The 23,062-nt window shown below is 37.0% G+C and overlaps 1 protein-coding gene across 4 annotated transcripts; it reads left to right on the top strand.

The window, feature by feature from the left end:
- Nucleotides 1-53: 53 nt before the first annotated feature.
- On the top strand, nucleotides 54-17,132 carry SERBP1 (SERPINE1 mRNA binding protein 1). Of its 4 annotated transcripts, none has more exons than XM_007164292.3 (8): nucleotides 54-478; nucleotides 4,748-4,898; nucleotides 5,397-5,537; nucleotides 5,668-5,739; nucleotides 6,335-6,454; nucleotides 8,937-9,114; nucleotides 12,471-12,644; nucleotides 14,897-17,132. In XM_007164292.3, the coding sequence occupies exons 1-8, from the start codon at nucleotides 166-168 to the stop codon at nucleotides 14,951-14,953; spliced, it is 1,206 nt and encodes a 401-aa protein (XP_007164354.1). In that variant the 5' UTR covers nucleotides 54-165; the 3' UTR covers nucleotides 14,954-17,132. The 4 variants fall into 4 exon arrangements, with proteins under 4 accessions (XP_007164354.1, XP_007164353.1, XP_007164356.1 ...); XM_007164291.2 differs by having other exon boundaries at nucleotides 5,650-5,739; XM_007164294.3 differs by having other exon boundaries at nucleotides 55-478; nucleotides 6,380-6,454.
- The last annotated feature ends 5,930 nt before the right edge of the window (nucleotides 17,133-23,062 follow it).

Below are 23,062 nucleotides of genomic sequence, written 5' to 3'. Positions count from 1 at the left end.
GGTGCCGCGCGGCGGTGGCCGCTCCCGGATGTGTGCCTGGCGCCGGAAGAGAAGACGGCCCCCCTCTCTCGGCCCGGCCATCTTGTGGGAAGAGCTGAAGCAGGCGCTCTTGGCTCGGCGCGGCCCGCTGCAATCCGTGGAGGAACGCGCCGCCGAGCCACCATCATGCCTGGGCACTTACAGGAAGGCTTCGGCTGCGTGGTCACCAACCGATTCGACCAGTTATTTGACGACGAATCGGACCCCTTCGAGGTGTTGAAGGCAGCAGAGAACAAGAAAAAAGAAGCCGGCGGGGGCGGCGTTGGGGGCCCTGGGGCCAAGAGCGCAGCTCAGGCCGCAGCCCAGACAAACTCCAACGCGGCGGGCAAACAGCTGCGTAAAGAGTCCCAGAAAGAGCGCAAGAACCCGCTGCCCCCCAACGTCGGCGTGGTTGACAAGAAGGAGGAGACGCAGCCGCCCGTGGCGCTTAAGAAAGAAGGTAAAGCTGTGGTGGAAGGTGGGGGAGACCCGGGATGGAGGGAAGGAACGAGGGTACTGACGGCTACCACTGGCTTCTGGGGCTCCGAGGGTCCGCGGGAGACTTGGTCGCCGATTTCCCCGCGTTTCCCCCGCCTGACAAAAGCCAGGTCCTGCGAAGGTGCTGGGAGCGTGGTAGCCCCAAGTTCAAACCGCCACCTGCAAGGATCCTGGAGCCACCCCTTCCCGCCTCAGGTTCTGAGCGGAGGAGCGTGGTCGGGATCCTGGGAGGCTGTTGTCTTCCCGCCGGATTCCTTGGCGGGCGAGCGCATGGGCCGAGGTTCGGGGAAGGGAGCTCCTTCTCGGAGCGTTATGTTGTTAACGGGATGGCGGGGCCTCCGCGGCTTCTTCCTGCTCAGAGCTCTCTCAGCCCGCCGCTCTGAGGTGCGGTTGTGTCTTTTAGGTTCCTGCCCTGCCGTCTTGTCCCAGGGTGGCGTGGGGTACCCCCGAGAAAAGCTGGGGGTCGGAGTTTCCACCTACGCCCCCCCACTACGTTCGAGCCTATCGGATGTTGTGGAGTAAGGTGCCCTTTTACGTGCCCCCTGTGCTTTATCGTTATCCCCTCGCCCGCACAACTATTGCAAACTTAATAACTTGCTGGAGTGCGTCAAGCTGTTGGGAGGGAGAGAAATTTGGCCACCTTGTATTGAGCAGAAGCGGGAATTCTGAATGAAGATTGGTGATGGCAGGAAATCCTGAAGCTTGTCCTCGGGTCACGATCTTTTTCCCCGGCCGGACCCCCCGCATGCAGTGTTTCATGTGGCGTGGCCTGGCCTGGGCCTCGTGGTGCAAAGAGTGTCGAGGCTGTCACAGCGTTAGCCGCCGCAGAGCCTTTTGGAGTGCAGCTTTTTCTCCCCATGTGCGTGAAGCATGGTCAGGATTTCATTGGCGGGTAGTAGTTGCTTCCAGGTCACTGTAAACTTCGCAGAATTGTCTTGAACTTGTTTTTTGCACTCTCACTCGTTACTGGTTTGTCTTTTGTGATGGATGAAAAAGCAAAACAGTGGGGGATTAGAAAAAGTGTACACGATCCGTAGTAAGTAGGTGTAGGATTTAAGCTTTGAAGCTTAAAGGTTTCCTTTATGTGTTGAAAATTGAAATTTTGCCACGTGCTTCTGAAAGGAGTTCTCATTAACTTTAGTCGAATTTGATAACATTCAACTATTTTAAATTAAAAAAATCAAAACAGTTGTGTTAGGTTTTGGTTTAGAATTTTTAGAAAATACAGAGAGAGCTTTGTGAGGCTTGGGGTGAAGAACCTAGCTGGTAAATAAAACAGTTGCATTAAAATTACAGGTTGGGGAGGGAAGCACAAGTTGGAGTATTAGAAAGCATGTATATACATCGTTTAGGCTAAATATTCATTCAGCTAAGTTTTATAGCAATCTGTAGCACAGTAATAAATCTAATTTCTATGTTAAGGAACACTGGCTTGTGTAATATTTAAACTGTGGTCAAGTTTACCTCCTGCATCACACTAATCCAAAGAAAGTACATGAAAAAATGGAATCTGAAGTGTGTTCACCCATTTTGAATGTTCGAAACATAAAGCATGGTTTAAACCCCTCATATGTTTTGATCATAAAGCCCATTTTTGAAATAAGCTCTTACCGGGAACCTAGTATTTTAAATTACAAAGTTAAAAATTTATTTCATAAATTTATAGCCAGGACCGAGTTCAACATTCAGTAGTCTTTCCTTGGGAAAACTTACATTATTAGCTATCAACATTTTCCTTAGGTCAGCATTTCAGAGCACACTTAACCTTAAATTGCATAAAACACAAGCTTATAAAAATATTGAATGAAAAAAAATCGTTTTGAGGCCTTACTACTTAGTCAGTTCTGGGCATTGGGGAAGGATAGACCTGTAAACAAAGTCCCTGCCTCTTGTAGTGGGATGGATTGTTAACCTGATCATGTGTTCCTTGCCTTTGAATAGAGGTCCTGGCACAATCCTAGACGTGCCTTAGATGTGTGTTTGATGTTTATATTCTTTGAATTTTGTAGTTTGTCTTTTGCCCATTTGAGGAACTTGAGAATTGACACCACCTACTCATTTGTTTTTTTAATGTTAGAAGCCTGGAATCTAGTGAAAATCAAGAGACACTTGCATTTTTAAATGTCAATCATTGGGTGGATTTATTTGTAAGTGTTTTAGATTCTGTAAGCCTGATACTGGATATTGGGGTGGGGAAGGAAGCCATTGTTCATTTGGGTGTGTGGCTTGGATATTATAAGGACTGGTTCCATAGCTCCACCCTAATACACTACCTCTGATGAAATTTTTTTTAAATGCCTTGGTGTAAGATCTAAGATTTCTGGTCTGTCCTGAGAGTATGTGGAATGGACCTTAAAATTTCACTGAAGAGTTTGACATTTACCGTTTGACTTTGGCTACAAGCAGCTGAACAACTGGGGGCATCCTGGTGGTGTTACACTTTCTTAGAAAGAACCGGAGTGAACCAACTTAATTTCTTGTGAAAACAATTCCTCAGGTGCTTTTTTTTTTTTTTTTTTTTTTTTTTTTTTAGGGAACCTCAGGCGGACTATGAGTGCAGTTGGAGGGAAGGACGGTATTCCAACAGGCAGGAAGAACTGCCCACGCTCTCCTAGGGAAAGGCTGCCGAGTCCCTTTTTTTTTTTTTTTTTTTTAAAGAAATTCACGTTCTTTATTTATTTATTTATTTATTTATGACTGTGTTGAGTCTTCGTTTCTGGGCGAGGGCTTTCTCTAGTTGCGGCAAGTGGGGACCACTCTTCATTGCGGTGCGCGGGCCTCTCACCATCGCGGCCTCTCTTGTTGCGGAGCACGGGCTCCAGACGCGCAGGCTCAGTAATTGTGGCTCACGGGCCCAGTTGCTCCGTGGCATGTGGGATCTTCCCAGACCAGGGCTCGAACCCGTGTCCCCTGCATTAGCAGGCAGACTCTCAACCACTGCGCCACCAGGGAAGCCCCCCTTCAGGTGCTTTTTGACTTTGTCAGAAATTGTGGTTTGGGAATTAGAGCATACCTAAAATATTAGTCATGAATTTAACTATCAATCTACTTACTATCTTTAAGGCTACCAGTAACGCATATTGGTTGCCTTTTTGGCCTCTGACACTAACAGGAAAAAAGTAATGAATGAAGGGGGAAATCAGTAAATGCTTCAGCCATCACTTAGTGTCACAAGTTTCTATTTCTGTGTCTTGCTTAAAAGGGGTCCTTTTGTGTATGTGGTTTTTAAAGATTCTTTGGAAACGAAGATACTTGAAAAGGCAAACCAAAAAAATCTCCATAATAATAAAATTAGTGGACTATTTCCTGTTGGTTGCATAACAGTATGTTTTAAAAGTTAGGTGTGGTATGTATGTATATGTATACATATATATGTATGTAGACTGCAACAGGAGAGGAAGATGGTACCTTTTTCCTGTTAAATAGCTATTTTCAACTATAGAGAAAAATTTTTTTAATTTATTTTTTATTGAAGTATAGTTGATTTACAATGTTGTGTCAACTTCTGCTGTACAGTGAAGTGATTCATTGATTATACATATATACATTATTTTTTCTAATATATTCTTTTCCATTATGGTTTATCACAGGATAGTGAATATATCAGTAGTTCCCCGTGTTCTACAGTAAGACCTTGTTATCTGTCAGAGATGTAATCTTAAGTGCCGTTTGTTTTCCTTTCAGTTTTGTAATTTTATAGAATCATCAGTCTTTTTACTCTGTTGTTCTTTTTTCCCCCCTCCAGATTATGTAAAATAAAATAATGTCTTCACTGGGGTTTTTTGAGGGTCCTTACCTGGTGATTGTGTTGGTTTGCTTGGTTATTATTTATGAATGGCTAATGGTGTTATTTTTGGTATCTTTAAAACCAAAATGTATCATTTGCTTAAAATTTCTTTAAATTTAGAATTTTAAATTAAGAGACTGGCATCTTGCAAAGTGAGAGAAATAATGGCTACCCAAATGACTTCCAGGTCAGTTATAGAGAATGCTTTGGGGGAAAAAATTATTTGGCAAACTGAATGGAAGTTTGAAACAAGTTTATTTAAATAGGAATTTTTCTGAAGTACTTTGTTACACTTTAGAGATGCCCAGCGTTAGCCTTTTTCAGTGGGAAGTGCTAGTTAGTGGACTTAGAGAGTAGTTTTTTTTTTCTTTTAACAGTCTAGGCCTAAATTTTTTGTGTTGCAAAAAATAATTTGCTTACGTGGGTTTTTAAAAATCATTTTAGGAATAAGACGCGTTGGAAGAAGACCTGATCAACAGCTTCAGGGTGAAGGGAAGATAATTGATAGGAGACCAGAAAGGCGACCACCTCGTGAAAGACGATTTGAAAAGCCACTTGAAGAAAAGGGTGAAGGAGGAGAATTTTCAGTTGATAGGCAAGATTGTTTCTTAATCTCTTCATGTTTTGTCAGTTTACAGAGTCACATCTTAACACAGATAAATTGAGCGTAATTGCCAGGAAGCAGTGTGGCTAGTTAATTTTATCAGTTTTTCTAGCGAAACATATAAGTGTGTGTGTTGTTATTCTTAGGACATTTTGGTAACAGTTTTCAGTATTCAAACTTAGATTTCTTGTAATGAAACACTTCAGTTATGAAGGTTACATGTGTTTATTTTAATTTTTATGTATATTGGTGAATAGCAGTTTTACTAGATTATAATGTGAAATGAGTAACAATGAAGAAGTATATGCATTAGTAGTAAAGTTTTAGAGAATGTCAAAGTAATTTTCTTATGTTGGGGAGTTTCCTAGTTTTGATTTCCTTTGGGATATGAGCCAGTAAATATGTTCCTGCATTTTTGAGCCTTTGAATTTCCCTTCTTCCTTTTACCAGAAACCTTAGAAGTATATAATATTTTTTTATTTGTTATAGACCGATTATTGACCGGCCTATCCGAGGCCGTGGTGGTCTTGGAAGAGGTCGAGGAGGTCGTGGACGAGGAATGGGCCGGGGAGATGGCTTTGATTCTCGTGGCAAACGTGAATTTGATAGGCATAGTGGAAGCGATAGATCGTAAGTCTTATATTGGTTTTTATTATACTTTTATATTTGAAGCTACTTCTTTAATAAAACAAAATTTGAATTTCTAGAATTAAAGAGTATTATGTTAACTCAGTTTTGTTAGTTCTTTTTCACATTACAGTGGCCTGAAGCATGAGGACAAGCGTGGAGGTAGCGGATCTCACAACTGGGGAACTGTCAAAGATGAATTAACGTTGGTATTCTGTTTTTTTTAAATAAATACTTCTAATAAAATTGATCTTATACCTTACTAGAGGCTTGCCCATTAAATTTTTACTTGTCCCTGGGATAAGAATGGATGCTCTTATCTCAGAGCTACTTCCTTGTAAGATAATGAATGCTTTTTTGGATATGTTTGGGTTATAATGTATCAAATGACCAGTTTTTCTACGTTTCAAAAATATGTGGTATTAATTTTTCTTTTCATATGGATATATAGCTTTTATTGAAATCCTATTTTGAGGTTATTTGGGCATTATGTTATTGTATGTTTCTTATTTACTAGTTCTCATTCTAGTTATTGACCCCTTTGGTGATGACAAAAATTTGAAAAGCCAGTAAGGCTTTATTTTAGAACTAACTGCTGTCATACTACTTTTTGAGTAATGTACTTGAGCTATAACTTGGATCAGTATACATTTTTAAATTGTTTTCTCTTAGTGGTCTACTGGGGAGTAAATTTAGTAGGAAAAGACATTGGGAATGTGAGAATTTTAAAATATTTCTGTGAAGACTTCCAGCTACATGTAAATGGACCTAGATGCCTTTTTTTTTCTTTCTTTCCTTAGAGAGTCCCCCAAATACATTCAGAAACCAATATCTTATAATTGCAGTGACTTGGAGCAATCAAATGTGACTGAGGAAACACCTGAAGGTGAAGAACATCCAGTTGCGGACACTGAAAATAAGTAAGTGATTTGTGTGTACGGTAGCAGTAATGCTCGAGCGTTGAAATGTTTGGGGTTTAACAAGAAAACAACCTATAGGCTTAATGCTGTTATTTATTTGCTTTTTAACAGGATAGACTTTATTGTACTCCACTGCCTCAAATAGTATTTAGAGGAGTGCTTTACAAATGTATATGTTAGTCTCTAAAGGTTTGACAAATAGAAATGGTTATTTCTATTTGAAGTTACCATTGTTATCTTAAAAAGATACGGAAGATATGTATTTTAGTAAATCCTGTTAACCCTAAGCACAAAAATAGCTGTTTTAACCTGAGAAATATTTGGAACTCATAGTTCAAAGTACTTTGGACTCTATGTAACTGTACAGATTTTATTCTAATACAGTTTAAAACGAGAAAACATGACCATTTTAAAATTAGTTCCTCCATCTCCTTGAAGTTTTTTTTTTCCATCAGTATAGAATTTGGAACATAGCATTATTGGCTTGTTTTAAACTGTGTGAGGAGAGCAAGCACCAGAATATGTTATCAGTTCACTAGAAGACGGTTTTGAAATTTTTTGTTTAAGGGTGTGGGAGAGTTTTAAAGACTCAAGTTATGCTAGTAGAAATAATTTAATGCCTTCCTCTGGTTTCCATCAATACAAGCAGAAGTTATATGCCAGGCATTTCTTTCAGTATGTGGTTTAAAGTCTTGCATTACAGATTATTTAGGTCAGTAATTCTTAATCAGGGCATATTCAAATCATTTAGGGAGGCGATGCTTTTCTAAACTTTTCTTTTTCTCCAGAAAGAATTGTTCTTACAGTGAACCATTATTAATGATTGGAAAATCATATTTTGTGGATTTGTTTGAATAAGGAATAATAATGAATTTACTGTTGGAGAGAGTAGATAAAAATACATGGTGTTAAGTGATGTGTTGAACTTGGTAATATAAATTCATTTATACGAAACTATGGAGTCTTAATTTTGTGTGGTAAACAATGGAATTGTGATAGGTGAGATAGATGAACCTTATGTAACATTAAGTACTTTACAAAGCTCAACATAAATGTTGTTCCCTTAATGAAGAGTTCATGTTTAACTCACTTTAAGAGTAATCTGACAAGATTATAACTGTTTACCAGAAGGAAAGGATGTTATTGATAGGATATTGGAAGCAAATCCTTAGCTCAGTTCCCAGGACTAAAATTGGGGGTATTGGGTCTAAAGACCATGATGATGACATTAGAGCAGCCTCTAGTCTTACTCCAGAATAGGGGAGAATCTGAACATAGTATTATGTCTTGCATGTGCAGGTGTAAATTTAAGAAACACAGCTTGGGCTGAATTTGATTAGCTCCCTTATGTATAGTTCTAGAGCTTCTGTTTTGTCTCATTTGATATCCTTATAACAACCCTTGAAGGTAGTTGTCATGGTTTCATGATATGATAAAGGTATGCTGAGTTCTTTTCTTGGCTGTGTTACAGCTTAGCTAGGACCTTTTTTCAGTCTTTAGTTTTCTGATCTGGAAACTGACAGGGTTGGACTTTACAGTCTAGATCTCATCAATTCAGTGTAAGCTTGGTCTGGGAAGTTTTAAGATGGGATTTGTCAAACAGTAGAGAGTAGCACAGACAGGAGATATTTGAGCAAGGCTAACTGAATCACCTGCTATCTTTGGAAAGAAGCAGTGCTCCCAAAATAGCAAACAACTTGTTTGGTGACAATTGGAAATTGAGATTAAATAGTGGATTCCTAGACCTATGCTTTGTTTCTGTAAAAAGGGAAAGGGATAATATGTAATAGTTATAGCCTGAGAATTATATTTAGAAATAACTAATTTGGTGTTAAGCGTTGAAACCAGTATTTTGTAGAAAGTTCCATTACTAGTGAAACTGTGGTCTCCTTTTCATATACCGATTGGTTTGAAAGTTGGAGTATATAAAGTTAGGATTTTAGAAATTAAAGATTTGCCTTAAGTGTTAAATAAAGGATAGGGGAACAGTTCTTTTATATTCTAGAATATGAAACTCGGTTGCTTATGGATGTCCTAGATGATTACCTTCATATATGTTATAAATTATGTATTGTGGAAAATTATGGAAATTAAAAAATGTGTTTTAGGAGAAGTTAGGTCAACGATTTTAATCACATAGTGTAAGTTTTAAAAACAGTAGTATGGTTTTAAAAAATGTGTTCTAGGTTTGAAATAGCCAATTCAAGATTGTGTTACTGATAGATGATCATTTAAGAGTTTATGAAGATGAATTGTATGTTCCTTAGTTATCCACGCTTTCACTAATTCAACAAACATTGGATTCCTGGTCTCTGCCAAGTCACATGTTAGCCACTGGGTTACAAAGAAAACTGATTCTCCTGTCCTTGGGTAATCTAGAAGACTACCAACTAGCCAAGATTAACTTCCTTACTTACAATTGTAAGTTATATGATTTTATAAGCCCCCTTACCACGTGTAAAACTTAAACATTTTCACACAGGGAGAATGAAGTTGAAGAAGTAAAGGAAGAAGGCCCAAAAGAAATGACTTTGGATGAGTGGAAGGCTATTCAAAATAAGGACCGGGCAAAAGTAGAATTTAATATCCGAAAACCAAATGAAGGTGCTGATGGGCAGTGGAAGAAGGGATTTGTTCTTCATAAGTCAAAGAGTGAAGAGGTAAAATGAAGTTTTGTCGTGTTTGAAAACGTTCAGATGTCTTGAATTGCATTTACAATTTTTGTGTTAAAATTTCACGTGGGTAATCTGTTTATAAAAAAGAAAAGTTTTACATAGGATTATTTGAGGCAGATAAATTGCCCCAAGAGGAAAATAAACTGCATTATCATATAGTCTAAGAAATTATTCTTTCAAATTTGTGTAATTTTTTAAAATCTTACCTAACCTGGGAGTCATTAAGACTTGTATTAGGTTAGGCGGTTGGCATTTTTATGTGGGAAACTGTCTGCGTATGCCATATATGGTATCCAGGAATCTTTAGTAAATGGTATTATCCTTCTTTACTGAGGAGTGATGTCTTGTAAAGACCAGAGAATTAATTTATGAGTTTCCTTTCCTTAGGAAACAAGGAAACTAATGAAAATATTTGAGAAAAACGTGTGTGACTTTTGGTTTGGTAGCTTCTATTTAAGCCTTGGGGCACATTCTTAGAGGAAAATCCCACTGCTGTATCCTTTTAGGGTTTGTGTAAGTATGAGATTTTAGTCACAAAGTTAAATTGAAATGTTATGAAGGCAACCTGTAATAAAAAGATTCAAAAAAATCCACATTTTAAATTTCTAAACAAGAAAATAGCTGTGAAACAAACTTGGAAATATTTTTAAATAAAATAGAGGTTTGGAGATGATTTTTTAAACATTGACTTCATGAAGGTAGTATAAATGAGGATATTATCTTAAGTGTCAGTTTCTGTAGGGAAGAAAAAACATCTTCATTAGAATGCTTTTGGTTATTTTTTTGTAGTTCTTGCAGACAAAGTTGTTTTGTGTATCTGTGTAAAACAGAATTCTTTATTTAAAGAACCATGAAAGTTCACTTTGGGGAGATTGTTCATTTGAACTAATTATTAAACTGTTTAGGTTAATGTGAAAGAGATTTACTTTGGCACCTTTGAGACAATTATTCATGACCTTTTTGGGGTCCCGATGGAACTTTTCTCCAGAATAGGACACATAGATATAAAATGTTTTGATATATTGTATCATTATTATCATGAAGCCTCTTCATGCGTTTTTTAGACATCAGGTTAGGTGTCCCAGCTTTATGTATTATTTTATATTGAGCTTTTAAGAAATAACTATTACACAAGGTGATGTATATAATTAGAAATTTTAGAAAATTATAAAATGTGAAATTGGTGATGAATAACCTTGAAATCAGGACATTTTCATTATCAAGCCACTTTTATATGTTTGGACCCTTATAGTTATGCTGCCTTTGTGATGTGTGTACATGAAATCCAGCCTTACTGGCATATGGCCTCATCATTTGAATACAGATTGACCCCAACTTAGAACTTTTTGGTTTTTTGATTTTAAAATGGTGTGAAAACAATACATATATAGTAGAAACCATACTTCAGGTTTTGAATTTTGATCTCCCAGGCTGAATATGCAGTACTCGCTACTCTTTTGTGATGCTGGGCAGCGGCAGCGAGCTGCAGTTCCCAGTCAGCCTCCTGATCATGAGGGTAAACAACTGATACACTAAAAACCATTCTGTTTTTCACTTTCAATACTGCATTTAATCAATTATGTGAGATATTTAACAGTTTATTATGAAATAGGCTTTGTGGTTTTGTGTTAGATGATTTTGCTCAACTGTAGGCTAATGTAAATGTCCTGAGCACATTTAAGGTAGGGTAGGCCAAGCCATGATGTTTGGTAAGTTAGGTGTATTAAATGTATTTTGGACTTAAAGATATTCAGGCTTTATCAGGATGCAACACCATTGTAATTTGAGGAAGATCGGTATGATAGGTCTTCGAGTTTGTTGTATACAATGCTTTAAGTACTCTTTCTCTTTTACTTATCTTCATCTTCACAGCAAATATGAAGTAGTTAGGGAAAGAAAGAAACTGAGAAATGGAGAACTGAATTATTGACAGCTGAGACCAGAGCTCTTATTTCCTCATTGTCATACAGTGCTCTAGAAAAAAAAACTTTGGAAATTTATCCTACTAGTTAACTTGAAGGTTGGGGATGTAACCTGAACATCCAGACTTCCTCTTTATTATTATAGTAAAACCTTCAAGATGTTTTCAGTAGTATATCAACTTAAGTTTTTTTGCTTCTGTGCTCTGGAAATCTATAAATGCTTTTAATTGATAAATTGATATCATTGCTTTGCAATAGCTAACGTTTAAAATCAGAGACTTAGTATATATCATTGACTTTAATTTGCTAGTGATTTTGTGGGTTTGCATTTGTGTTTTATGCTCCTTTATAATTAATATTTTAAAAAGAATCTTCTATTGCCTTTAAATTTAACCTAAAGGAAGACATAAAGGGGTGACATTTAATTTGGATATTCGATGATTAAAGGAATGAAAATCTGTGTACAAATACAAAACTTACTTGTACTTTAAAAGGTAATTATTAACAGTTGTAATATTATAAGCCATTTAGAAAGAGTGAAATATCCCTTCAGAAAAGAGGATTATACATGTATTTAGAAAAATTAAAACATACTTCAAATTAGTATAAGAAGTTTCTAACTAGAAGATTAAAACCCATTCACCCCAAGCATACAAAAGAGATCAGACATAAAGCAGTGTAAAATTCTCTGGCCTTTTTTTGCAGAGTCCATTATGTAGCTTAGGATCTGGGTTTCACAAATATGACTTCATTTTTAAGAAGGTTCCTGTGGTAAATTTAAGGCATGGTTTTATTTGTGCACAGCTTTTCAAGGTTCCTTTCTTATGTAATGCTGTGTTTCACTTGAATTTGTAGTTCTCCAATTTATATGGAAGAACACATAGTTAAATATGAACAGAAAAGCATTTTGAGAAGTTTATAATTTCTTTCCCAAGTCATAGTTGGAAGAGTATAGCGCAAAAGTTCTCTTTAAAACTTATATATTCAGTAATATCTCTAATAGAAATATATACCATCTATCCAAGTCTTCCTCAGAGGTTCACATTGGAATGCTAATCTGCAGGGCATATTTTAAATGTACTTATTCATACTTCACTGCTAAAGATGATGATTCAATAGGTTTGAGATGGGGCCCAGCCACTTGAATAGTTGTGATTATATCTCTAATCAAGACTTGCTAATATCATCTATAATTTAAAGTTAAGGGAATATGAAATAGAGAAATGTGAAAGGAGTTATTCCTCCTAGATTACTGTAGCTGATCCCAAAGCTTACTTATTACCTGTAGAGGTGTTACTATATTTTTTCACACAAAGTGCAGGTTGGATTTTTGGTCTTTTTAGGAGAAAACTCATTATTTAGAAGTGTGCAACATTACTTCCCTATTAATCACCCAGTGGCTTTCACTTAAATTTTTAGGCTCATGCTGAAGACTCGGTTATGGATCACCATTTCCGGAAGCCAGCAAATGATATAACATCTCAGCTGGAGATCAATTTTGGAGACCTTGGCCGCCCAGGACGTGGTGGCAGGGGAGGACGAGGTGGCCGTGGGCGTGGTGGACGTCCAAACCGTGGCATCAGGACTGACAAGGTAATTTTAAGGCTTCTTTTACCCTTTTAAGTAATTCGAGGACCTCTTTCCACAAATCACTGCCCTAGGTCCTTTTGGGGACATAAGTCGAAGAAGAAAAAGGTTGACATGCATGCCTTTAAGAAACTGCATTTTAGGTTATATATTTTTTTATATATATAAATTTATTTATTTATTTTTGGCTGTGTTGGGTCTTCGTTTCTGTGCGAGGGCTTTCTCTAGTTGCGGCGAGCTGGGGCCACTCTTCATCACGGTGCGCGGGCCTCTCACTACCGCGGCCTCTCTTGTTGCGGAGCACAGGCTCCAGACGCACAGGCTCAGTAGTTGTGGCTCACGGGCCCAGTTGTTCCGCGGCATGTGGAATCTTCCCAGACCAGGGCTCGAACCCATGTCCCCTGCATTGGCAGGCAGATTCTCAACCACTGCGCCACGAGGGAAGCCCTAGGTTATATTTCTTGTTTAAAGCTCTTACATGACTGAATAGTGCTGCCAGTAGTTAAGTTTACCACCCTTCATCAAGTACTTATCTGGTGCCAGTCATGGTACTGTGCTAAAAAAACAAAAACAAACAAACAAAACCCCCACCATTTTACAGAAGATGAAATTCAGGTGAAGGGAACCAAGGTAATCCTTGGCCTTTGGTAAGGTCTGCCTGAAATGCCAAATACTTACTTTGCCTTGACAAATCTTCACTGCTCTTTAGAGCTCAGCTTAATTAAAACCTTTGTGTCCTTTGTATAATTTTGTGGCATTGACTGATTGTTTTTTTGTTCATGAGAGCTGTTCTGTAAGTTGGGATTCATTTGTGTCCTATTTTCTGTAATCTCCATTGCCTTGCACTAAGTGTGACAAAAAAACAAATTCTTCTGAAATATTTTGATAGAAGCCCTAGTAATTGGTAGATTTGAAATGATCTGTCAGATGCCAAAGTCTATGGTTTTTTGTTTTTTTTTTTAAAGTTTTATTTATTATTTATTTATTATGTTTATTTTTGGCTGTGTTGGGTCTTCGTTTCTGTGTGAGGGCTTTCTCCAGTTGCGGCGAGTGGGGGCCACTCTTCATCGCGGTGCGCGGGCCTCTCACTATCGCGGCCTCTCTTGTTGCGGAGCAGAGGCTCCAGACGCTCAGGCTCAGGCTCAGTAGTTGTGGCTCACGGGCCCAGTTGCTCCGCGGCATGTGGGATCTTCCCAGACCAGGGCTCGAACCCGTGTCCCCTGCATTGGCAGGCAGATTCTCAACCACTGCGCCACCAGGGAAGCCCAAGTCCATGGTTTTAATGACTAGATATTACTAAAGTATTAGAGATAACTTGGGTTAGTTTATTGTCTCTTATGGTCTACCTAGGAAACAACCATAATGTCCTCCTGAATTCTCAACACCTGATAGGCAAATTGGGGGACCCATCTGCTTGATTGAGTCTGCCAATGTTTGATTATAGTAGTAACTTAATATCCTAGATTTTATGGTCACCCATAACAATGTAGTGATATTTTGTTTTTATTTCTTTCTCTGTGACATGGGTTCTTTTTTAAAGGCATTGTGTATATGGATCTTTTCAATACTTTTTTGTTTTGTAAAAATTTGTATTTTGACTGTAAATAGCCAAGAATGTGCTGCTTAAATAACTGTAATTGGTTTCTTAGCCTGCTTTCACATTGATGCCATTCTTATTTAGCAAGTGGGGAAAATAAAAGGATACTGAACAACAAAGTAAGAATCCACATACATACCTTGTGTGAATCTACTTGTGTGATTTATTAGAGAAATAACCCGTGCTGTTACTAGGGAGTTTTCTGAGATCTTGATAGAAATTCAGGACAAGGCTCATTGCAAATATTTGTAGTCCTATTATTATTATTATTTTTTAATTGGCGTATAGTTGGTTTACAGTGTTGTGTTTCTGGTGTACAGCAAAGTGAATCAGTTATACATATACATATATCCACTCATTTTTAGATTCTTTTCCCATATAGGTCATTACAGAGTATTGAGTAGAGTTTCCTGTGCTATACAGTAGGTCCTTATAGTTATCTGTTTTATATATAGTAGTGTATATATGTCAATCCCAATCTCTCCCCCACTGTAGTCCTATTCTGATCCATAATTTTGCCTTTCAAAAGTAAAAGCTTTGACATATTTTACTTATTATAATAAAACTAAGTTTTTTTTAGAATTCTGTGTCTAAATGTAGACACTGGAAATATATTAATAAGATTTGAAAATCTTTAATTTTGCTTCTGTTTCTTTTTCAGTCAAGTGCTTCTGCTCCTGATGTGGATGACCCAGAGGCATTCCCAGCTCTGGCTTAACTGGATGCCATAAGACAACCCTGGTTCCTTGTGGACCCTCCTCTTTGAGGCTTGCATGCTTAAGGATCCCAAACGACTAAAAATTTTAAAAAAAAAAAAAGACTGTCATTCATACCATTCACACCTAAAGACTGAATTTTATCTGTTTTGAAAATGAACTTCTCCTGCTACACAGAAGTAACAATATGGTAGTCAGTTTTGTATTTAGGAAATGTATTGGTAGCGGGGATGTTTTCATAATTTTCAGAGATTATGCATTCTTCATGAATACTTTTGTATTGCTGCTTGCAAATATGCATTTCCAAACTTGAAATATAGGTGTGAACAGTGTGTACCAGTTTAAAGCTTTCACTTCATTTGTGTTTTTTAATTAAGGATTTAGATGTTCCCCCTATTACAAACTGGTTTTAAATATTGGACATAATAGCAGTTTTAATACCTGCTTTGCATTTTCACACATGGTCAACTGGGACATGTAAACTTTGATTGTCAAATTTTATGCTGTGTGGAATACTAACTACTTTATGTATTTTAACTTAGTTTTAATATTTTCATTTCTGGGGATAAGGTCTTTTTTCACTTCTCATGATAGCTGTTATATATGCTAAATCTTTATATACAGAAATATCAGTACTTGAACAAATTCAAAGCACATTGATTTATTAACCCTTGCTCCTGCATGGTTCATTAGGTTCAATTTATAATTGATTCACAATTTCAATTACATTTACTTTTAAAATATGTCACTTTCCCGTTTTAAAAACCAATCTAGACACCTTACTGGTGAAAGTTGTTTAAGCTACTTATTGTTGATAGACACATACTGTCAAGTGAAGTAGTTTTATGGGTGTTGGGTTTTTCCTCCTCCAATAGGGTGGGTGGAACAAGTTAATTTTGCTAATGCGTAATATTTAAACTGCTCTGTAAAGTAAGTGGCTGCTCAGTATGATTTGTATGTGTGAAAGGTCCCAAATCAAAATTGTACATCCATAATCAACCCTTCAACCCTTGTTCTAAAGAAACCAAAGGGCACTGGTTAGTATGGTAAGGGGGGGGTATGTTAATTTTTGGAATTTGGAAAGCAGACAGCTTTACTTTATAAGGTTGGAACAGCAGCACCATCCATGAAATACAAACCAAAAATTTTACTGTTTCTGAATTTCCTATATTGCTATTCATTTTGGTCTTAAGTTGATAGATTCCACAGAAGGTGATAAGTATCTTTTACCTCTTCCTCCGTTAGAAAATTAGGTTAATAATGGATTTCTTGTTCGAGAGCATCACCACTGACTAAAACATACATGGAGAGAATAATCAATAAACAGGCTTTCTAGGATCTTTTTTTTTAAAGTGTTCCGCAACATTTATTGATAAACAGGAAAGGGGTTTTATTTACAGTTTTGAAGATCTTTTTGTCACTATTGTTAGTAATTTTCTATCTATGTATGGTAATGTCCAGTTTTTAAAATACTTTATGATTTAAGACTTTAAATCATAAAATGTCTGTTTAGCTGATTAGTTCTCCCCTATACTTCTAAATGAGAAATTGTACAGTACAAGAGTTGTTCATTGGGATTAGATTTATTAACCTAGTTACCTACTAGTTTGACATCTTAGGAAGGAGGTAATTGTTTTTTTTTAATGATGGATAAACTTGTGCTGGTGTTTTGGATCTTATGATGCTGAGCATGTTCTGCACTGGTGCTAATGTTTAACATGATTTTATATTTACAAACATACGTGCTACCCAGAGGCAAGTATTAATTTAGTCCATATGGACTATTACCCCTCTTGAGATTGCAACATACACACTCCTAAACACACTCATACATAAGTGTGTTTAGACTTTGAAGTATCTTAACTCATTTCTGGACATGAATGTGTTATAAACCTCCTGATTTCTAGCAACATATAAAAAAACACTGCTATTAAAAACCCATCACAAGTTCTGCTCATTGTCAGCCATTGCTGGCATTCTGTCACTAGAGAATACACAGCAATATCTGGTATGTTGCAAGCTTTCAAGATAGCCTGGATTTTAAAAGTTGGTCCATTAGTTGTATCTGATGGATGTAAATTTGCCTCCTAGTTCACTTTGTGTCAAGAGCTAAAACTGTGAACCTAACTTTCTCTTATTGGTGGGTAATAACTGAAAATAAAGATTTTATTTTCATGCTCACTTCTTAAAAGTCATAAAAACAATCAGTAGGAGCCCATTTATCGTCATGTGTTTTCTGACCTATGTGTGCACCCCCAAGGGTAATGCTCATATTTCATTTTTCCTCCTTAAACTTAGGTTTTGTTTATGTGGGGTGTTTATTAAACTAGGCTGTCAACATTTGGGAGGGATACCTATTTTAATTATTATAATAAGAAAGTTCTTGTAAAATGAATTTCAAGGACTGACAAGACAATTGGCATTTCTTTTTAGCAAACCATGTTTTTGAGTGTGAAGGTTAACGATACTGAATGTCAGGGGGTTGTTTGTTTTTTGGTGGCTGATAGAATGTTCTAATGAACTTTTGATGCTTTTAAATGGAAATAATGCCAGAGCTTATATTTTTTATTAACATGTTTCCAGTTTGCATTGATGATTGGGATAAGGTCTCTTTTTTTATAATGTTTTGAGACCTGTGCGGAGTTATGAAAGATTTTAAAATGTGTCACTAGGCACTATATGTCTAAGTTTACTCAGTTTTATTTAAAAAGTGGAGGCAGGACATATCTCGAGTTGTAAATACATTTGGGGCTTGTTGGTGTGGGTGTGGAGGGAGAATATTAAGTATTCATTTTGATTGTGTTATTTTTCGAATTGCTATAGATGGTTGTCCTGAAATAGAAAAATTTTGTTATGCTGTTAGGGAGTTGCATAGAAAGTCTGAATACGGTATATTGGATTTTTAAAATATATCTTTAAGAGCACTAACATTATATGGAAAGAACCAACAAATAGTAAAGGGCTAAAAAAAACCTTAAATGTGGAGCTACTAGAACCGGAATGATTTTGACTTTAAGGTAAGATCATATCAGGTATACTAATGGGCATCTGTATCCCAACGTTGAAGTAATTGGTAAAGCAAATTCTCAGGCTCTCAGATGCCTGTAGTTCTGCTTTGTAAAGAAAGTAAATAAATGCTTAGAAAATAGATTCTAACGCAGACATTTGTAATTCTGCTGAGATTAACGTGTAAATAAATGTTTAGGGAGTCGGAACACTTACAAGCCAGATCTCCAGGTTCACTGGTGAAAGCCTAGAACGTGATGACTAGAATGCTTTACAGTAGTAACAAGGCAGTAAAATCCCTAGTCAAATTTTCAGATCTAGTAATTAGTGAGATAATCTGTAAACATTGTAAAACTTTCAGGTTTTATCATTGAGCTGTATGTTAAGTGGCAGCTTTCAGAAATTTGGGCTCAATGATTTTTTGCTCAGCCTGGGTTTACCTATGACATGTTCTCTCAGCTTCAGAATCTTACTTGATCGAAGTTAGACAAATATGGAGAAGTGATTGAAATAAGTCAAGCTGAGAGGAATTCATTAGATCAGTAATATAGGGAAAGGTAACCTAAAGGATAAGCTTAATTTCAGAAAGTGATTAGGATATAAATTATTGAAATCATTACTATATTGGAAATGAGTAATGAGTATCATTTAAATAAGTGCTATGTCTAAGCCAGGGGTCAACAGATTTCAGCATGTCGCCTGTTTTTGTATGGCTCCTGAGCTAAGAATGGCTTCTACATTTTAAAAGGATTAAAAATTATTCTACAAAGATGTGTGTAGCCCACAAAGCTTAAAACATCTGGTCCTTTACAGAAGATGTTTGCTGACCCCTGATCTAAGCCATCACTCTCAGGTCAACATATAAATTCTTTAAAAAAAAAAAAAAGTTTACTTCCAGGTACAGATTAAATCACCCTACCTCCTGGGAAGTTGTGAAATTAGAAGTATTTAAAAAAATTTTTTTTACCCCTTACCTCTAATCAGAATAAGGGCAGGATACTTGATAGCTTCTTAGTAAAGAAAATCTTGTTATTTAAAAAATTGTTTAGCTTGCAAATTCTGAAAGCTGTTAAGGAAAGTATAAATTTGCTAAAATAGTATATTTAGTGCCTGATAGTTTTTCACATTTAGTGGCACTTAGTGCTAAGATCCTTCTGTTGTGCTAATTTTGACTTTTCTGTAAGATGAGACTTATGAATATTTTGTATAGGTAAGAAAACCAATGTCTAACTCCATAGGTTGACTGGGGCGGGAATTAATGGCTTCTGAGGACTGCATTTCTCAGCTTAATCAGGAGGTTATCTGGGCAGAATCTAGCTTTTGTGCCATTACTTCTGTCTTAAATAACTGGGAGTCAGTTGTTTGCTTCTGTCTTACAAAATAACTGGAAGTCAGTTGTTCGCTTTGAAATGGAAGGAAAGAAAAGGTAAGAACCGGCCTATTCAAGTTAGAAAATAATTTACCAAATTATGTTTTTGTTGGAGATGTTAATTACATAGGTAGTGTTAAATCAGTAACATTTGTCCCTTTTGTTGCCCATTGGGGAGGGTATGACAGTTCTGGTGCACTTGAATGTGTATTCTAAGTCTTGTGCTTGGAAAACATAAAAGAGATACTTGCTGATAACTAATCTGACAATTCTGGTTCATTATGGATTTTTTAAAACTATTTACAGACAGTACCTAAAGTGATGAGAATTGCTCTGAACTGATCTTGCTGTGGCTTTATTCCTTAAATAGCTGCTTTAGTGTTACTGGTATGGAAATGTGAAAAGCAAAGGGCTAGTGAATGTTTAGGATTTTGTTATTTGGAGAACTGAGAAGTTATTTGGGAAGTAGTTTGGACAGTATTGTTTACACTATATACAATATATAGTATAATATACACTGTATATAGTTTACACTCTCACCTTAATTGCAATTGTTGCTGATTTCTCTTACAGATTTTAGGACCTAAAAAGAGCTTCAATTTGAAGAAATGGCACAGGTTTTCATCTACCTAGAATGGAGATTTTGTGTAAAGTGATCCAGTTGAACTTGGTTCTTGACATTGCCCAGAATTTTGTCAGATTGGACCTCAAGTTTTTTATTAGCTGATGAGTAATGTCAGAAATTATGGGAACTTTTACATGTTGAGTTCGTTGTTTCACATCTTGGGTGTAATAATCTATAGTGAAATGTTGCTTTGTTTGGCAACCATACTGACAAAAGTTAGATGAGCACATGTTCAGACATTTTGTCAAAGTGCTCAGGCTGCCAGGGGTTGACTAAACACATCAACGAAGATGGTAGATTCTTCCCCACCCCCCCAACACTATTTCATAGCTGAAAATGTTTAGGCTTACATGACTGGCAAAATGAACTAAACACAGATAACCTTTCAGTTTAGAGGTACAGTGGTTTGTCTTTTCTGTGGAAATTCTGAATTTCCAGTGAAGCTTCCACATTTTTTTTTCCCAGTAAAAGAGGAAGACCTTTTCCTAAAAACTACAGATAATTTGGTTTCAGCTTGATCTTGTGTACTTGTCTATCAAGGCTTCAGTTAGGTGCTACAGTTGTAGTAGCTTCTTAAATATGCCATGGAAGACTGGATTGGATAAAACTACTTTTAATACAGGTGTTCATTGGTCACTAATTATATGAAGAGAATCAGCATACCCAGCCACGTATATTGTGTGTGCTTCAGACCACTGTGTTTTGTTCATAACAGTATCCCTTGAAGATTGAGTGGCACTTTGGCACTGTATCGACAGAATCCAGTAGATGAAGTGTTTAATGTTGAACAGTTGGATTGGCCCACCCCCACTCAGGCCCGCATTTTGAGTCAAATGGTAGAGCTGGAAGTCACGTTGACAGAAATAGAGAAGTGCTTTGGAGGCTGTATAATGCCAGGTGAAAATATTTGCTTGAAGAACTTAAATAACCAGCACCTCAATTACAGCAAAGCATGGATGTCCCCCCCACCTTTTTTTCAGGATATCAGTTTCTTGCTACTTAAGAGTTATTAAACTTCAAAAATAACTGCAGATTTTTAGAGGAAAAAGTTTGAGGAGTATCTGTAGCTGGAGAAATTACTGACTGAATTATCCTTTCTAGTTATTTTATCTATTTTAAGCATGTCAAAAGTGGTGGTTTTTTTTTTTTTTCTTTTAAAAACCATCTATACAACTGCTCTGAAAGCTATCCTGCCATAGACCAGAGGGAGTCTAAAGGGAGTGTTCGTAGGTATGCAAAGGAATCCAGTCATATGCAGTTGTTGGAGTGAAAGGAGAGAAAACTTAGAAAACTAGTATTTTCTACAGTATTGTGAAAAGGCAAATGGTCTTCTAACCCCCTTTGTGATGGGGGAGAGTAAGATTTCTGCTTCTAAATGAACTCTTGTGACATCCTATTTTCACCTTGAGAGATTTTTTTGGCTAGGGATGAGGGTCTCCAGGCTCTTTGCTTTGGATAGCACAGGAAAAACCCTCTAGTTAACACAGGCTACATTCTCAGCTAATGTGCAGGGAGATACATAGTTGACATTTTAGTAAGTGAATTAGATTTTGTTTCCTAAAGGAACAAGTGTGTTTTGTTAACAATTTTTATCCAATTTCAGAAGAATGTTTTTGCAGTTTTCTGAACTAGTGAAAATGTTCGGCTTGTGGGTGTTCTACCTTTCTGGTGAAAATTCAGGGCCTTTGAAAACAATTTAGTCTCTGTGAGAATCTCATAACAGCTTTTATAGTATTTCATTGGGTCCAATTACCTATGGGTAGCAAAATATCTGAAATTGGAAAAGGGAAGGTATTATGGGCCTCACCTGACATTCTCTTGCCTAGGCAAGGCCCGGGTCTCTTGTGGAAGAATTCCTTACAGTTGCGGAAATTGAAAAGTGGCCAGAATTGATGTAAAGGAACCCCAAGGTAGCACATAATAGGTTTGTATGTTTCTTGGAGATACAATTGAAATCTCGGAGCCAAATTAAGAATGGTTTTGCCACTTGTAAATAAAAGAAAGGACCATTAACAAAATGTGGAGCTAATTACCATAGAATGAAGGAAAGGCATTTATGTTTCAGCAATTCATACAAGCAACACAATTGAGTCAAATGCAGCCCTACTTCCTTTTTACTTAAGAAATAGCCATGTTTGGAAAAAATCAGGTAAGTTGGATGGGGTTATAGTTATTTTAATTAAAGAGAGAACACACTGCTCTGGTTACTTTTCTGTTTGAAAGGCATAATGTTTTGATTCATAGTTTTAAATACCAATTTCCTTAAAATAATGGACTTTCTCTGGAGTGTTATTTCCCTTCTGTGGCCTACACAGTGTGCCTTGTATTGTAGGATTTAGATTAGTTGGGTAGATAAGTTGGCAAATTCAGGAGTGCCAGATTTGTCCTGGTGTCATGCTTTTTGGGTAGATTTCTCAAGAACCAAGAAGGCTCTAGAACTTTAGAAGTACAGAGATGCCAGGTTTTGGTTACCTAGTAACAGCTTCAAAGATTTTTATGGAATCACAGTTACAGTCAACTACAGTCGGAACCCCAATCGATATAAATTTTTTGTGCAGTCACTTGCACAGAAAAGAAAGTAGTTGAAAATTATGCTCTAAAACCAGACTGGTATCAGGTACTAATTGTGTGACTTTGGTTAAGTTACTTGTATCACAGTTTCCTCATCTCTAAAGTGGAGATAACACCTACCTTAAACCAGTCATGGTGAGAACCGCCTTACACCCCTTAAAAACTGCATGTATTAAGTACTGTGTTAGAGGTCATTGATCATTATTAACAATTCCTGTTAGAATGGGAATAAGGCAAAATTTGGCTTTTTATATAAACTTTGTATTTCAAAGATCCAATGCTTCAGTTATTACTCTAACATCCCCACCCCCCTCACCTAGTGTGGAAGCTACTTTGTCTTTTCTACCCTCTGACAGGAGTATTAAGGGTGGAAGTGCCAGACAGAGGAGGTGGAGGATGAAAGAGACGTGGGCCATAAAGAAAGTGGTTAGTGTCTGTCTTTAGGACCCACTGTCTCAGGTCTTTGGAAAGAAATTGGTAATATTTTATATTTCATTGACTCCCCACTTCTGAGAGTAATAAGCCTTTGTGATGAAAAGA

The sequence above is a fragment of the Balaenoptera acutorostrata genome, chromosome 1 (assembly GCF_949987535.1).
Source record: "Balaenoptera acutorostrata chromosome 1, mBalAcu1.1, whole genome shotgun sequence".
In the NCBI taxonomy this organism is placed as follows: Eukaryota; Metazoa; Chordata; class Mammalia; order Artiodactyla; family Balaenopteridae; genus Balaenoptera; species Balaenoptera acutorostrata.
The sequence above is the reverse complement of the archived record's forward strand: the minus strand, read 5'-3'. Positions and strand labels throughout refer to the sequence as shown.

Excerpts from the sequence above, each read along its gene's own strand:
- SERBP1 (XM_007164291.2), top strand. The coding sequence starts at position 166 with ATGCCTGGGCACTTACAGGAAGGCTTCGGCTGCGTGGTCACCAACCGA. Across the intron at positions 479-4,747 it reads CGTGGCGCTTAAGAAAGAAG|GAATAAGACGCGTTGGAAGA; the intron begins GTAAAGCTGTGG and ends AAATCATTTTAG. Across the intron at positions 4,899-5,396 it reads GGAGAATTTTCAGTTGATAG|ACCGATTATTGACCGGCCTA; the intron begins GCAAGATTGTTT and ends TATTTGTTATAG.